The sequence below is a fragment of the Camelina sativa genome, chromosome 19, assembly GCF_000633955.1.
Source record: "Camelina sativa cultivar DH55 chromosome 19, Cs, whole genome shotgun sequence".
NCBI lineage: Eukaryota > Viridiplantae > Streptophyta > Magnoliopsida > Brassicales > Brassicaceae > Camelina > Camelina sativa.
In genome coordinates, this window is record NC_025703.1 from 11,738,054 (window position 1) to 11,755,898 (window position 17,845).

General features: G+C 31.3%; 4 protein-coding genes across 4 annotated transcripts; all 4 read right to left on the reverse strand.

Moving 5' to 3' along the window:
- On the reverse strand, positions 7,367 to 8,385 carry LOC104766054. Its single transcript, XM_010489868.1, has one exon. It carries the CDS (start codon positions 8,057 to 8,059, stop codon positions 7,652 to 7,654), a length of 408 nt encoding a protein of 135 aa, XP_010488170.1. The 5' UTR covers positions 8,060 to 8,385; the 3' UTR covers positions 7,367 to 7,651.
- On the reverse strand, positions 8,658 to 10,517 carry LOC104766055 (protein ABCI12, chloroplastic-like). The gene is made up of 7 exons (XM_010489869.2): positions 10,078 to 10,517; positions 9,852 to 9,968; positions 9,528 to 9,764; positions 9,272 to 9,436; positions 9,093 to 9,168; positions 8,942 to 9,006; positions 8,658 to 8,838 (listed from the first exon to the last, which is right to left on the reverse strand). Exons 1-7 carry the CDS (start codon positions 10,417 to 10,419, stop codon positions 8,686 to 8,688), a joined length of 1,155 nt encoding a protein of 384 aa, XP_010488171.1. The 5' UTR covers positions 10,420 to 10,517; the 3' UTR covers positions 8,658 to 8,685.
- Positions 11,090 to 12,262, reverse strand: LOC104767717 (protein EARLY-RESPONSIVE TO DEHYDRATION 7, chloroplastic-like). Its single transcript, XM_010491702.1, has 5 exons — positions 12,109 to 12,262; positions 11,966 to 12,039; positions 11,637 to 11,758; positions 11,337 to 11,503; positions 11,090 to 11,178 (listed from the first exon to the last, which is right to left on the reverse strand). Exons 1-5 carry the CDS (start codon positions 12,260 to 12,262, stop codon positions 11,090 to 11,092), a joined length of 606 nt encoding a protein of 201 aa, XP_010490004.1.
- Positions 15,648 to 17,531, reverse strand: LOC104766056 (senescence/dehydration-associated protein At4g35985, chloroplastic-like). Its single transcript, XM_010489870.2, has 5 exons — positions 16,766 to 17,531; positions 16,547 to 16,671; positions 16,260 to 16,426; positions 16,076 to 16,160; positions 15,648 to 15,942 (listed from the first exon to the last, which is right to left on the reverse strand). Exons 1-5 carry the CDS (start codon positions 17,366 to 17,368, stop codon positions 15,789 to 15,791), a joined length of 1,134 nt encoding a protein of 377 aa, XP_010488172.1. The 5' UTR covers positions 17,369 to 17,531; the 3' UTR covers positions 15,648 to 15,788.

A 17,845-nucleotide genomic window follows, 5' to 3' on the forward strand; every position in this document is an offset into this window, starting at 1 on the left:
AATTGAATTTAAATATTCAAATTTTGACCCGTTACTCAGTAAAAATTTTAGTTCAATAGATATTATTTTTAAAGAATATTATTACTAAAGTTTGAATATGTTATAGATTGAACAATTTCTATTTGTTTTTAAAAATTCAACTTATAGTATATCCGGAAATAAAACTATTTTTAATTGTGAAGTGACCTTAGTGCAGTGGCCAAAGGTAAGTCATTAATGCACAAGACACCATCACACCCGAGATTGAGTCCCACTTCCTACGAATGTAGGGATTTGACTAATAGACCGGCCAGTTGTGGCCCAATGGTTGATAAAAAAAACTATTTTTAATTATAATAAATAATATGATAATTTATTTGTTTCATAAAATAGACTCATATATAAAAATGAGAGGTGAAGTATAATAATAATTAACAAATTAATATGTTAAGTTAGATATCAAAATTTTTTATTTAATGAATAATTTAATAAAGGAAATTAATATGGTAAGTTAGATGATATGATTCTTTAGAATATTCTCTTTAACATTTTCGGTATAACCTTAAAAATAGATATTATTTTTAAAGAATATTATTACTAAAGTTTGAATATGTTATAGATTGAACAATTTCTATTTGTTTTTAAAAATTCAACTTATGGTATATCCGGAAATAAAACTATTTTTAACTGTGAAGTGACCTTAGTGCAGTGGCCAAAGGTAAGTCCTTAATGCACAAGACACCATCACACCCGGGATTGAGTCCCACTTCCTACGAATGTAGGAATTTGGCTAATAGGCCGGCCAGTTGTGGCCCAATGGTTGACAAAAAAAAACTATTTTTAATTATAATAAATAATATGATAATTTATTTGTTTCATAAAATAGACTCATATATAAAAATGAGAGGTGAAGTATAATAATAATTAACAAATTAATATGTTAAGTTAGATATCAAAAGATTTTATTTAATGAATAATTTAATAAAGGAAATTAATATGGTAAGTTAGATGATATGATTCTATAGAATATTCTCTTTAACATTTTCGGTATAACCTATTTGTAACCAATTAATCTATTATTAATATATAACCTATTTGTAACTAACTTATTAAAATTATGTAGTCTACAAAACAATGTTGTGTACTTCCATTTTAATATAAAAGGGATTGTAAGAAATTATAAAAAGTCAAAAACAGAGCTATTAATTCGAACGTCACTATATAATACTATTATTAAATACTACAATATTCCTACTGTTTTAGGATTTGAGGTGGTATCTATCTTAACATTTTTAGATATATTTTTGTGTCAATTTTTTTTATCTTTGTATTCAAACAAATCCCAACTAAATACTCTACAGTCTTTACAACCAAACACAATCATTTTCTTATTTGATAATATTAATTTCAAATTTCCTAAAATCTATCTATCTAATTTAAAGCAATATGTTAGATTAAAATAGAATTATCCTTTCACTTTTATTTAATTATTTGAATTACTATTTAATACATAAAAATTTAGATTTTTTTCAGCATATGATGGGATTTGAATTTTTATAAACGGATATATTTTAAAAATTGTTTTAGGATTTTTGTAACCAAACTAGTATATTCCAATTTAGATTATTTTATATTTGAGTTATTTTAATATATAATGAATATTTACAATTAAAAAGTTAAAATATCAAGCGATGGAGTTATATTGTGCGAAGGATTTGGATCAATATGAATATAAATTTAATTATCATTAATTTGGTGCTACACAGATAATTTATTATTTCTATATTTTGCTAACATTATCAATATTTATCAATATTAGAATATTAAATATATTAAATTGAGTAATTTATGATAATGTAGAGAACAAATTATTTTGCGGTAAACTGCGGGTTAAATCCTATAATTAACAGTCAAATACAATTATACAATCTTACACTAAACAAAACTAACACATAAATATAACTTAAAATTTGATCTATCTTCAATTTAGTGTAATCCTCTTTTTTTTCAATTTATTGTAATCCTCAACTAACACATAAAAGACAGATTTTGGGGCTTTTCAATTTAGTATAATCCTCCTTTTTTTCAAAACGTCCGGTTATAATTCAAGAAACAAACTTGATTGCACTAATCGGACCATGCTTTAAATCCTTAATTAATGACATCCAAAGTAATTCTTAATTAATAACATCCTAAATAATTCTTAATTAATCGGAGTAGTTAATTATAGGGAAATTGTCATAAATACCACTAAAATAGGTCTTTGTTGCAAAAATATCACAATTTAGTTTTTTTCCCAAAAATACCACTAAAATATATTTTTTTCCAAAAATACCACATAATTGAACTAAAGTTTTAATACTAAAAACTAATTCCTAAATTCTAAATACTAAACCCTACCCCTAAAAACTATACCCTAAAACTAAATGTATCAACCCAAACCAAAAAAAAAAAAAATCTACATTCTTAAAAATATTTTTTTTTGTGTTTGTGGTAATTTTGGAAAAAAAAACTTTTGTGATATGTTTGGAAAAAAAAAAACTAAAATGTGGTATTTTTGGAAAAAACCATTTTTAGTGGTATTTAAAGGAATTTCTCTTAATTATAGATATATATTCCAAAATAAACGTATACAAAAATATATCTACCGAAAATCAGGCATTTAATCAAACAAAATGTTTAATCGGAAATTTTTATCCTTAAATTATCTCTACTTCAATGCTAATTTCCTCAAAAAATTAACAGCTTTTAACATTATTTTAAAATAATAGAAACAATAATATTATCTCCAATCAATTCAACCCAAACAATTATTTGTTTGATTTCGATACTCTTTCACTACCATCGAATTGGTCGGGGTTTTTTCGATTTCGTTTCTCCCATTGATAAGAACACTAAATTGAAAACCCCCAAAATCTGTCTTTTAAAACTTTAATTGTGTTGTGGACAAAAGAAAAAAAAACTTAATCTGTGTGATAAGAGTTGAGAAGAAACTCGGGTTGGTTTTTTATAGAGGGTCTGGTACTCTTGTTAGTTTAATTAGAGAATCAAGTTGGTTAGGGTCTGATCGATTTAATTGTTTTTGTTTTTGTTTTGGTTTTGTTTCAATATATTTTAATTACAATATAAAGGCTCATTATCAAAATCTATTAACAATGGATGAAATGAGGTTTACTACATAATTTTAAATTATGTGTATGTCACTGTGCATTATTTCAATAGTTAGTATATGTTCTTTAAATAATTTAGTATTGGTTATGAATAAAAAGAATAAAATATGTTTTATTATTTTTGGAGTATATTTTTGGTGTATTCCTAATTGTCGGGTCGGTTTTAATAAAAAAAATCCGATATGCATTAATCGGATCTTCATTTATTATTATCTTAGTCAAAATCGAAAACTTTCCTATTATTCGATAATAAATATTCGTTTTAAATAAAATCTATTAGTATTAAATAGAAATTTTCTATATTTATTATAGTTAAAAATAGAAGAACTAATTTATTGATTTGAAATTATAATAACATATTAGAATTTATAATAAAATCTTCTATTTAATTTCTTCAGAATGCATGGAATTATTGATTTATAAAACAAACAAAAAAAACAAAAGAAATAGAGTGTAGTATACCACGAGATGAATCCTAATTCAATTCAGAGACATTATCCTAGCGACATGTGAGCTACATTCAATGCTGTTAACAGTGAGTCAATTCATTGCTCGCTCGTTGGTTACACAGAACAAATAAATGTGTCCCCGTTAAGATAACTATACCATATTGTGGTATATTCTGAATTATTGCCTCAGGAAGATAATTGATTGCACTATATGGGTAGACCAAACGGTCCAAATCGAAGTCATCATGAGAGTTGATAGATAGATATCCACAGAGGGGATGTGGTGGGTGGTGAGTAAGATGCGTGGCTCAAATAATTGTGGTATAAATGTCACAATCTATTTCCAGTATAATACATTAAAAACCTGATTTTCTTATCTTTTTTTTTTTTTTTTCGTTTGATGGAATCCAATTACATAGATGTTTAAGGATATGAAAATTTCAGTGTTACTTTTACCAAAAAAAAAAACAAAAAAATGTGGTGTTATATTCTTGAATCTTCCATAACTTTGAGTAACATGTCACGAAATACTGAATGTATGTCGTATTGCTGAATAGTCTGCACTAGTTCGAGTAAATATATACAACTTCATGACTCATGAGATAAAGTCTTTTTTTGGGTTTAATCTGGTTGATTGAAATTTAATAAAATTTGTGTTGAAATCTAATTGAAGTTAATTAATTAGCTTGATCATTGTGTTTCAGTTCATTTTAGTTTTAATTCGATTTTGGTTATACTTGGCCCCCAAAGACTTGTAGTCTTGTTTGCTTTTCATAACCATTTTCTAATTTTTGGAATATACTGTGGTAAATGGACCTTTACACGTAAAATTAAAACAAAGAAGTGTAATTTATTGGAGCTAGGATCACCATGAAAGAGTACCAGTAAAAATATCTACATTAAAAAGAAAACTGAAATGACGCTGAAAAGTGTTTTTTCTTTTCTCATTTTTTTTTCAAGTGTTGTTGTGAGATTCATAGGTTTAAGATGAACGTCAATTAAAACAGAAATAAAAAAATGATAAGTATCAGATTAGCAATTATATATATTACTACGATATAACACACAAGTTCGTCAACATCAAGTCATCAAGCATGCATGCACAGCACATGAGATACAGAAGCCATAACAAAAAGAATATTTCCTTTGCATCCCATATTGTCATAACTCGTCACTAGAAGGAATGACATATCGTTTTGATGATGAGTACAGAGCTACATATCATTAATTGTTGGCTCCACTATAGTAATGACTAATGGGCAAAGAGTAACATTTAAGTTCCTTAATTACACGTTATATATCTTAGACTAGAATTTCACAAATTTGGGACTATTAAGACTCAATATTCCGAGTTCGAATAAAATTACGAATGTAACGAAGAAGTATGAATTTATATTTTTATATTTTTCTTATCAACGACACAAGTTTGAAACGGTTTTATTTGATGGAGTTTAAGCAAAATGAATAATGAAGATGATATCAAATCACCACAAATTTTTGTCATATTCCACAAAGAACTGAAGAAGTCAGTTAACAGTTAACATTGATTTCAAATGCTTCAATATCAAAAAAGTGAAAAACGTTACCAGTTTGTGTACACTCATCCAATGAATTTAGCATGGAATAGCAAGAATCACTAAATTTAAGTATAAGTATTACCAAAAAAAAAAATGTGTTCATCTTAGTGCGTGCTATTAGAATTCTCAAACATGTTTGCTCCAACAAAAATAACAAATTATCACTTTGGAGTCTTGGTTAGCCTTTATAGTATATAATATCATTTTTTCAAATGTCTAGAAATAAAAGTAGGATACCAACAAGATCCACATCCATCCCACCAATAACTTTAAAACATGTTTGAATATTGTCAAAAGCTAAGGAAACTTTCAAAAACATAATTGGTACGTTGCGCTCAACAAAAACGAGTGGAGTAGCCAGATATGTATTTCCTAAAGTCTATTTAAAAATATATGTAAAAGTTTCAGATAGAAAACTACCTTTATACGTATATATTGGTTAATCAAAGTACATATTCCTATTAGGTTAATCAACAAGTATATGTTGTATAAATTAACTATTCGTTTTTTCTAAAGTTGATAAGGAAATTTACAGCTAATGATTTTTTTTTTTTAAGCTAATGAAAGGTTATTGAATAGTTTACGCTTTGCAAAATTTTAAAGCATTATATTATATCTTGCCATCAAAAAGTTCTATATTAATATTTAAAATAAAACGATCAAAAATCAGAAAAAAATCTCATTGCATAATACTACCATTCATGGATTTAAAGCTAAAATGAAAACTAAATATGTTCTAATATCATAATGAGCTAAAATTGTTTTTAATGTCGCTTACAAAAAATTTCAACCTAGTCTAACATATTTGCATAAGTGAATGCAAACAACGAAGACAAAATAAATTATGTATGTTTTTGTTGACTTAGATTTTATCACGTTTACAATCATTTTCAAATGGATTATTACTAGTGACTGAATAAAAAAAGGTCACACATTCAACGTTAAATATGTGCATTTCAAAAGTTTCAACATGTTAGATAAGTTGTTTTTGTTTTCAGTCTAAATTAATAGAAATTGCAATTAATATAATATTTTCTTTTTAAGATTTGAAAATCATCCTAGATAAAAATCACTTTTAGAACCAAATATATGTTTAGACGCTAATATATTTAGCAGAACATTTTCATTGGTAACAATTTATAGTTTCTATATATTTGATTGGTAACAATTTTAAATCATATAAATAAATTTCAGTTTTGACAATATTGTATAAAATCTTCATTATCTCAATTTTTTTTAAAAGTTCTTAATAAAAGGATTTGCGAGATTGATCGGTTTAAAATTTTAAATAACTTCAAGATTTTCCCAATCTTTTGAAGGTGCACAAAGCCTACACATGTTTCCAAATAAGAAAACCTATCTACAATTAAATCACATATATTTATTATCCTAGGGTTAAAAATACTCTCAATAATTTGTTTGGTATGTTCTCCAACAAAACATTATTGTTTATTAGAAGTAAACTCCCAACTTTGTAACATCATGTCAAATCCAACAATATTCTTTTTCCCAAATAAATCAAAGTAGTAATATAAATAAAAACAAATTAATATAAATAAATCAATATTTGAATTAGAAAGGGTAAAACATTTTCGATCCTTAATGTTGATTTGGAGACACTATGTGGGGAATTTAGTGGTATCAATGAATTATGATCGAACCCAAAGATGAAAACGAAAAGGAACCTTATATATTATTATTTTTAAATGCAATGGAACCTTTCACTTCAAAAAGAAACAAATTTAAATAAATAGATGACATAGGTTTTTTAAAAAAAAGATATAACAGTTTTTTATAGATATTTTCTAATCTAAAAAAACTGTATAACTAATTGAGTGATTTGTCAAAGATGGTCAATCATATATTCATATATGTATGTAATAGTTTAAAGGTGATTAATTAAAATGAAAATAATATCCAGACACATTAGTTTTAAATAAATTTTGTCTAATTCTTAAAATGCTCAAATCAGATTAGTCTGCTTCTCTGCACTGAAATCTAGCTGTACTTACAAAAGGCACAGGCGGATGAAGCAAGTGCTTACGGCCGTTAACTATATAGGCACAAAATCAGTCTTTATTTTTGAATAATTAGTGTATCCCAGTGGTTAAACTGTGTAATGTAGGTAAGTTACAAGTCCTGACTTCAAACCCAGCACAAACTACTTTACTTTTTTGGGTTACACCTTCAAATTAATTAACATTTAGACCCCAAAGAGTTTCTCATATTTAATAAATCTCCACATTACACAAAGAACTGAAAAAGTCAGCTAAATATTTAACATTTGTTTCTAAATATGACCCCGTACTTTTTTATAACTATCTTTTTCATACCCACCCTTCATAAAACATAAATTTTCAAAAAGGAAGGATGAGATTCATAAAACAGTAACGTTGTCGATTCCGATAACTTATATTTTACAGATAAACTGTTAAATAGCTGACGATTCCGGCGAGTTTTCCGTTCATCCATATCCTCAAAACTCCAGCCGGAGAAGTCGCCGGAGATTTTGAGACGCCGAGTCATCCACTGAAAGAACCTGGTTTAATTTCTCATTCCTCCTAGAGAACGACGGAAAAGGTAACGAGCTCGGCGCTGGAGACAAAACAAACATAGATGATCCGGCGTAAATATCGTCGGCAGAGACCTCCGGTGAACTCTTCCGTACCTTGATGTTTGAAAATGAATCAAAAGACTCTCCTCTTCTCCTAGCAAAGTTCTTGGCCGTCGTTCTAAACTCATCGGAGCCAAATCGTCTCCTTTGGTCAGGTCGGAGAGGTGGTTTCCGGTGAAAATGATTCCTCCGAGGATTAAATATTGTTGCCGGAGGATCTCTCATCCGGTCAACCAAAATATTTTGAGGCCGGATAACTTCAGTTCCCATCGTCAAACAATTTGAAACAAAAGTCTATTTAAAAAAAACCCTAAAAAGAAGAAGACAAAATGGGTTGAAGGTGTTTCCTTGGATGCAAAGAAAAAAAAGAAGAAAAAGGTTATGGTGGGAACTGGGAAAGAGAAGGAAGAAGAAAAGGGTTTTAAAAAAATGGTCCTTTTCTTCGGTTCCTGCTCAGGTTTTTTTTTGGGGGTAATGAAGTTAAAATCTACGGATCTCTTTAATTTGTGAGTTCTTGCAACTCTAATGGAATAAATAGAAGAAGGGACAGATTGGCAAAGATGGCTTCTCTGTTTAACGTTGGTTTCCTCGTAACGACGCATCTCTAGCCTAGACGTATCATTCTATTTTCATATTGTTGTTTAATTTAGTTTGTTTTGTTTGTCCGTTTTTTGTTTCTTTTTTTTTTAAAAAATTGGCCTAAAATATAATTGCGCTCAACTAAGATTACTTACTTTGTTGCATTATTGACTATGACGTAGTTTAGTTTACATTACATTTTTCAAATCCTGATTTTTACCTGTAATTGTTGCTTCACCTCAAAAAATAAAGAAAGTGTTCAAGTTGTTCTTTATGGTGTAAAAGAAATGATTAGATTGAAACAATCAGTAATAATATTAGACAAGAAAGTATTCGGACAAGAGCGCGGTTGAGATTACACCGATTAAACACAAGACTGATGCAAAATCTGCAAACTTATTTGATGATCCAGAGAAGAAGTAAATCTTGTGGCTACTGCTCTCTCCTCTGAAGCCTCTAACAATCATGGCCTGCACATAAACAGAACAAAATGCTTAGTTCTTCAACAGAGAGTTCGTATCTGATTTTCAAATAATGAAAGACCTCTCTACACCACACAGAAATCTAGTTGACCTGTGATATTTGCTCGGCATGGCGAAATATGTTCTTGAAGATGCGGCGTATGAAAGATGCGAAAACTACAAAAGCAGCCACTTGTAAGATGAGTTCTGGAAAGACTGAAAACAAGATATAGTGTCTGAAAAAAAAGAGAGAAGAAAGTTACTATCAAGTGTCTCCAGAACAGTAAGCTGCTGCCAGTTTACTCTTCGAGATACGATCCCCAATGCAACACTTCGGACCTACAATGTAACATGTGCAGAACATACCATTATGTGGTTTTAGAACTTGGAATAACTAGGCTGATTGATACAGTATACGCTAAGCAGGGACATGAATCGTTACCTCATCGAAAACCAAATTAATGAATCTTAGTGAAAGCAAGAGTGTGAGGATGATTTCACCAACTGGAACACCAATATTATTCAACGGAAACAAGAACCAACGTAAAGCTAGTGCAAGTTGCTCAGGTGTTGTGGTTGCAAGGCAAATACTAGCACTTTGAAAGATCTGTGACAACAAAAAAACACCAAATCTTCCATTAGGTGAACGAAACGAAGGGAAAAAAAAAGAGTGGAAGTAGCAAACAAAACAGACTTACTATAAAGGTTAAGCATGCGGCTGTGCTTCCAACAGATAAACCTTTCCTAGTGAATTGCAAAGGTCCAAACTTCAGTAACATGTACGAATAACCACTTAAAGACATTGGAAGATTAGGCAAGCTTGTGACTGAAGATGGTGGAGTTCTTGACTGAAGCATTGGTGGTGCACCATCTGAACCTAGCCCCAAGGTTATGAAGAGAATACCCGAAAGGAGTGACACTCTCGCCAATTGATCCTTACATGAAAAGAGAGAAGATAAACAAGTTCCAAGCAGAGCAAAAGAAACAGAGTTTTGTGTGACAGAGGAAAAAGAAGAACTTACCATCCATACTTGTCTTGGGAGAACAAGGATTGACAAAAGAGCTGTACATAGAACAAGTCCCAAACGCACAACTATATTAGCTCTAGCTGGAAGAACTACTAGAGTTAATAACCATACCTAACACATATATGCAAATACCAAAACTCAGCTGTATAGCAAAGTAACAAAAAAAAAAAGAAGAATTGGATTCACAAAATTGGATTCTAGAATGAAGAATTCGATATACCAATTTGATTCTAGGATCGACAGAATGGAGAAATGTCACAGGGGACGATATGAATTGGCCAATGGGGCTTCCCGTAGCGCTTGAAATCAATCTGAAGACATTCTCGGCTCCAAGTCTTGGAATTGGTAACCGGTTGATCCAGTTACCGGTTTTACCTTCTCCGTCGACATTGGCTCTAACCAAGAAAACCCTTTTCGAGGGGAGATGAGACGGAGTCGCATTGAGCTTAGGGTTTGCGAAGTTCCGGTTAGGAATTGAAGATCGGAGATGACGAATTGGGTGTTTAGGGCTTAGGGTTACGGTGAGCGAGAGAGATGGAAGTGTGAGATTGGAGTGACTCATGAGTTTCAATTTCAGATTGATTCAGACATAAGCCCTAGAGCGGGAAACTCCTATCTGGTGGTACTTTAGAGAGATACTACTACTGTAAACTGTACTTTAATTTGCTGGTTCTGTCGGGTGTTGACTTTGGGTCTCAGAATAGAACAAAAGTCAAAATAAACCAAAATTTGCGATTCCGGTTCTTGTTCCAATTTTGATGTGTATAAAAGCAAAGGGATGGGCGTTAAAGCTCATTTTTGATAAAGACTCGTTTTAGATTCGTACACACACACTGTATGAAATCTTTGCTCATAGACCAAAACCAAGACTTGCATAATTTGATTACAACATATGAAAATGTAACACAATTTTAAAGATATATTTTGCTGTCAAAAAAGAAAAAAAAAATTAAGAGTATATAGATGCATATTACTGTCTGGGAGCATTTTTGACAATTTCTGAGGAGATGGAAAAAGTTGGCTCGAGGGCTTTTTGAATATTCCAGGCGGTTCGGCCTAAGCTGCATGTTGTTTCTAGTAATTTTCCGGTGGTTTTTCCGACATTCTTTCCAAAACTGTAGTGCGGTGATCACAAAAATGTGAATACTTTGTTACATTTAAGTATTTAACTCAAGAAATGTATCCAGACATAATTCAATTTCAAATTTGAGGACCATCACAAAGTGAATTTTTTACCTCTTACTCACTAGTCTAGTAGCAGCCATGGATGTGGCAGAATGACTTTGTATTTCTGCCGCCTCAGCAGCACCAAGTATTTTATCTATTGATCACATAAAACAATTTATCTGTTTTTTTTAAAATTTCTTATCATTTCTGTTTTTTTTAAATTTCTTATCATTTTGATCCCAAAAACTTCGATATCAATCAATGAAGTTGAGTAGAGATTGACAATTAAAGGAGCTATTCTATGTTACTTACTAAAAGAATCAAGTGAAGCCAAGATAACCTCTCCTGGAGCAGTGGATAACAATGCTTTCCCTAACTTCGACTTAACCACCGGAGCTACCATCACACTGCTCATCATATCTCCACCTTCTAAGACCGTGAGCCCTATCTCTTCGCTCGCCTTCCAGAGCTTCTCAACTCTATGTTACATCCAATAAAACAGACATGATTTGGTTCAATAGAAGGAGACAAGAGCCCAACATTTCAGTGTTTGATGCTAATATATACAACTTTGCAGGGTTTAGACATTAAAAACAACAAAACTTGATATACCTTTGAATATTTGTGTTGAGTTTATTCTTCTTATTGTTGTCACCTCCATCGGTTTCTGATATGTCACCACTTCTGTCTTCAACTTCTTTTGCAATCGTTGTTACACCTCCTCCCTTGCGAATCTGTTTTTATTATTAGAAAATAAAAACCGTATAATATATAAAAAGCTACAATTATATGTGCGTCTTAAATCTCAGTGTTCATATAGTAATTTTTTTAAAACCAACACAAAAGTAAGATGATTTATACACAGAAGTGTTAATATCTAGATTTAAATCACAATAATGGAATATTAACACTGATAAGCATCATGAGAGGGGCTATCAGACCTTCTTAGAGTAAGAATTGCTACAAGTGAAGATTCCCTTGATGATATGCCCCGTTCCTTCAGCGATGGCCTTTGCTACAACGCTTTTGTATTCTTCAGCCTGCGGTGCAAACTCCTCCCAATCAATTTCATTGCTATTTTTACTAGAAGTACTCGAAGATTTCTCCCCCATGAAATCTTCTAGAAAATTAAGGTTTCCTACAATTTCTCCGTCTTCCCCTGAGAAACTCAACGCTAGCTTCAACGGTTCGGATTTCACGTTTTGGGGAGATTGGTTTTGTTGGGTTGATGAGGACATCGTGTCTTTTTGTTCTTAGTACTTTAAGAGTGATTTCTATGTGTGGCTCGTTCGAATGATATTGGAGGGTGGAAGGTAATGACATAAAAACTTAGAACATTTGATCATATTAATAGCCAAGATAAAACGTAAGACCACAGAATATGATCGAATAGTTTGATAATGAAGAATTAGTTTCTGGTTGGAACTAGCAATGTTATTTCAAATAGCTCAACTTGTTAATAATATTTGATTTCATCTATAGAGACAACTTGATCAACATGTAAAAGTGAATATTTAAACGAAACCTGACCGTGTCATATTTTCCAAGACTTCATCAGTTGCTTGTTTTTATTGAGCCATTAAACTGGTTCTTGTGTGGGATAAAATTGATAATGTATGTATATATAATCCCAAGTGTATTATTCTCCTCAAAGGATATCCTCCACCATTAGATTTTATATGTTGTGTTCTAAAATATTGACAAAATCAAATAGTTTACTAATATATAACGACATTAAGAGATTGATATGTATATTAAGAAGAGGGCGTCAAATTAAAAAAAATAATTGGTTTGACTAATCTTTCATGTATTAGCTGTCGTACAATGTTTAATCGATTAGAACTCAAACAAAACAACAAACTAAACTTGTTTAATGTACTGTACTCATTGTAAATTGGTTTTTGAGCTAAAATCATACATCTTACACACTTTGCGGAGCTTATTACATTTCAAGTAGCTCATTAATGCATTACCACTACTACAAGAAAATAGTAATATTGCAACTTCAAAAATTATTGCAATAGATCAATATATTATTGCAAAAAAATAGAATTGCAACAATATTCCAACCAATTACATGTCTTGCTGATTGGGCGTTGCAAATTCTTATTTATTGCATATACATTACAAATTTGCAAAGAACTAATCTCTTGCTATATTTGTTGTATTAATGCAACAACATTTCTATAGTAATTTTGTTGTATAATTACAACATACATTTGCAACTTGAATGGTCGTAAATCATTGCTATGAAAGGCATAGCAAATACCGTAGCAAATTTGTGATAACTAATTTGCAAGATACTTTTCTTGCATAATATTTGTTACGATGACCTGAGCAAAATTCATTGCAAGTATGATCATGTGATCTACAAAAAATACTTACTTATTTAGCATTATTATGAAAATATATGGGCACTATTCTTTTGTTAATCACTTGATCGACATATATTAAGTGTCATCAAAATAATTTTGTAATATTATCTATTTGGCGTGTGAATTATAGTTAAATTATAAAATAAATCAATATAACACTTCAATAATTGAAAATATATAATAACATAAGTTTGAGTAATGCAAAAATCAATAAATAAATAAGGAACAACATCCAACAAATTATAAATACTTGAACATCAAAAGATAAATAGAAGCCAAAATAAAATAAATAAAAACTTAAAATTTATAATTTATAGAAAACAAATGATCTTCATCATTATCTCCAAGTTTCCCCTGCTCGTTCCTTCATCCTTTATATATGCCACATAAAGATCTTCTTAAATTGGGATTAACCAATATTTTTCTGCCGATAAACTCTCTCAAGCACACATATCGAGAAACTTTCAAACTTTTTCAGCTCCGACGCCGGCGAAGCTCCGACTTGCCGGCGTCAGGTCTCTCATTCTCTTTCCGTTGCTGTTTACTTGTCCTGCTTCCTTTTATTCCTTTGTTGGTGCTTATCTCAATCAATCCAAATCGCTCAGATTCATCCTCAAACCTTCTCTTCCCCGTTGGAAAGCCTTCTTGTCCGCTCCTTCTCCAGAGACAGCCGGCGAGAGAGGTCTCTGTTGACCCTCAACCCGACTCAATCCCTCTCTCCAAATTCTCTGATGCGGCTAGTAATCCTGACGCCTCTCTCAGTGCACAGATCTGAAAAAATCCTCGCCTTGTCTGAACCTCGCCTTGTCTAAAAGCATAAACAAAATATCTTAAAACTTAATTTTATATAAAAAGATTTAAAACCAGCACTAACCCTCACACTCATATACAAAACTATTTTTTTTTTTAATAGCTAAGAGGTTTTGGGCGACACTAACTAATTTCAAATTAATGGATAAAATTTAAATAATATTATATAAACTATAAAGTATTATACACATTAACATATGTTTACTTTCACAACAACTAATTTTGATTGATTTAACTCTAAAATAAAAAAATTTTGATTAATTAAATTCCAACTGAATATAATAATTTTTAAATAAATAAAGCAAATAAATTACAAATATCTCAATATTATTATAAAAAACTTGAAATATCTATATATTTGATCCAACATAATGTTTTTTAGTAAATTATATAAAATATGCAAAAACAAAAATCCGGCGGTATACTTCGGGTTAAAATCTAGTTGATTGTTAAATGTCATACACTCATACCATACATCAGAATTTTTTTATAAAGTAGGTATTGTTTTTTTTACATTAGTTGTGGAGAGGGTACATAATTATGGTGAACACGAAGAAGTGCATATGACCAATCTCCAATGTCTAATATGGCTCACTTTTGAAGCTTTTTAACTGTTCATTAGTCAAAATTCTCTTACTCGATGTCATCTAAAACAGTAAATTGACCAAACAATAAAACAATAAATCATCAACCTTTCAATATACAAAAAAAAAAAATTAAGCTTTTAATTAGAATAAGTATTAATATTTTGCAATGAAAAAAAGTACCAGGAAAATAAATAAAAAAGGGTTGGAGAAAGTGGTTTGAAAAGCAAACCCGTTTTGACACTATCAAAGATGCATGTTTTCCATTTTCGATGAAGGCAAAATCTTAGTTTTTGTGCTGGGTTTGGTAGTGTAGGAAACTCAAGTTTTATAGTTTCGTTGGCTTATTAAATTATTAAGATACCATTTTCTAATTATAAGATTTTAAGATCTTCTTTTCTATGAATGCCTTTTAACAAAAAAAAAAAAAAAAATTAATTGAATCACCTATAGTTTTAACTATGCAATACATTTTTTTTTTATTAAGTCAGTTACAAACATTCAAATATTTATCTAGAAATTTTGTGTATAAAATAAAGTTGCAAAAGTGTTACTTAAAATGTTGCAAAAAATAGTTACAGATGTGCCACATACTTATACTAAAAATTTCTTGCAAAAAAGCAATGATTCACTAATGTTCACTAATGTTGAACTTTTATGTAAGAAAATTTATTTTCGTCATAAAAAAATTGCAAAATGGTAACGATAATTTGCTACAAAAATCTATGTTGTCATTTAGCAATGAATTTTTAATAAAATTGTGACGTGTACTTATCATTGTAAAAATATTGCAAAATTTCTTGCAAAATTTTAACGAAAAGGGACGTTGCCAAAATTATGTTGCAAAAACACCATTTTCTTGTAGTGTACAAACTATAGCTGATCAGTCCTTATTACGTAGAGAATCTAAATATGAAAAGTGAGTTTGGTTTTGGGGTTTCCATCGATCATAACATACGTTGATAAAAGTAACTGAAAATACAACTCGCTATATATCACTTTCTTGGAGCATTTCTTACGATCCCGGATGTGAGAGAAGATGAAGGATAGAAAGTCTTGCGGATCTTAAGAACATTCCAGGCAGTTCCAGCCGCGTGGCCGGCTGTCGCTAGAACATCTCCGGTGGCCTCCCCAGCATTATCTCCAAACCTGCTTTGCCAAGTGTGTCCTTATCAGTTAATGATCACCTTAAAACTCTTAAATAGTGAATGTTCACTAGAGACTTATCATGAAAACATGAATCTCAAATTTGAGGATTGTATTTGTAAGGTGAAATATTTACCTCTCACTGACCATTCTGGTAGCAGCTCTGGATGTAGCAGACAGAGTTTGTCTCTCTGCGGCTTCAGTTGCATCTAGTATCTTATCTAATGGATCAAAACAAACGTTAAACCTCATTAAGTTTTGTTTCTTCCAGTTTTGACCCCCTAAAAAAAAGACTTTATATTTGATAAGATGCAACTTACTAAGGGCATCAAGTGAAGCTAAGAGGACCTCCCCTGGAACCATGGAGAAGAAGGTCATCCCTGGTTTCGACTTCATCACTGGGACCATCACAGAACCACTCACAACTCCCGCACCATTCAACATCGTCTTGCTCAGACTTTCAGTGGCCTTTGACATCTTCCTCACTCTATATACATGTTACATTCATCAAACAAAGCAGCCAACGATATCAAAAGAACAAAGATTTATGTCTCAATTTTGTACGACACATTTTGAGTGTACATTTATATAACTAAAGAGTGAGTACCGTTGAAGGTTTGTGTTGATTCCATTTTTCTTCTCAGTACCACTGGAGTGTCCATTGTTGTAACCTCCTCCATTTCTCTGGCTCTCCTCAGCTTTTGTAATCATTATGTCACCTCCCTTGTGAACCTGTTCCATCATAAAACTTATAATCATATTATGTACATATATTATTATCTCTCATTATATATATATCAAGAAAGCTTCTAGAGTGATTTTAAACCTGGTTAGAGTAAGCATTACTGAGACTAAAGATTCCTCTAATAATATGTCCTGTTCCTCCAGCAATAGCCTTAGCTAAAACGTTGTTGTAATCTTCAATCCTCGGCGCAAACTCTTCCCAGTCGATTCCTTTGTTAACCTTACTCGACGCCGAATGCGAGAAACAAGAATTCTCACTCAAGAATTGGTCCAATAACTTCAAGCTGTTCACGAGGGCTACGTCCCTGACGTCTCCTGAGAAAGTGACACCGTAGCTAAGTGGATCACCGTCCTTAACAGGAAGCGTGAAGAGGTAGTCACGTGCATCAAGTTTCACAACCGGCTCGTCTCTAATCACCGGCCACTGAAGGTCATGTCCGATTCTCACGATCATAGCTAAAGTCAGGCCGTTGTCTGAGACCTTAACGAGCTTGAAATCACCGGAGGCCAGCTCCAAGGCTTCGGATTCGTTTATGAGATGCACTCTACATCTCGGAATCTGCAGCAGAACTTCTTCGGTTCTCAAGCTTTGAGGTTGAGGTTGAGGAGATGAGTTTTGTCGTGTCATCGTTTCTTGTTTGTGGTTTCTTGTTTTTGAAGTCTTTGATGATCCGAAACATCCCATTTTCTTGTCTGCTTGTTCTTTTTTTCTTGACAGTGATGCTCTCTAGCTAGGAGGTTTTGTAATCTTGAAACAGAAGATGAAGATTATTTAAAAATATTTTGTTGGAATATTTTCAACTTTAACTAACATCTTCTTTCAAAGTGAATAAATTCTTGCTTCCACAGTTTTCGTCACTTTCGGTAGAAATAGGAACAATACTTTACGCCGTTACACGCATCGACAAGTACACACGTACACAGCAGATAGACATACACGTGTACTTCTATGCAAGTTCTGTTGGACTTGCTTATGTGATATTCTTCTAAGGTGTACTATATTGTATGAGCAGTAAGTAGAAACACAGAGGTCTATGATCTATCTCTCTATATATTGCAGGTCTAATAGATTCGATCTATCGTCAAACTTGAATGAGTATCTGTAATAAGGTTAGCTTTCAGAACAAGACGATGATTAGTGTGAACTGTGAACCTAAGCATG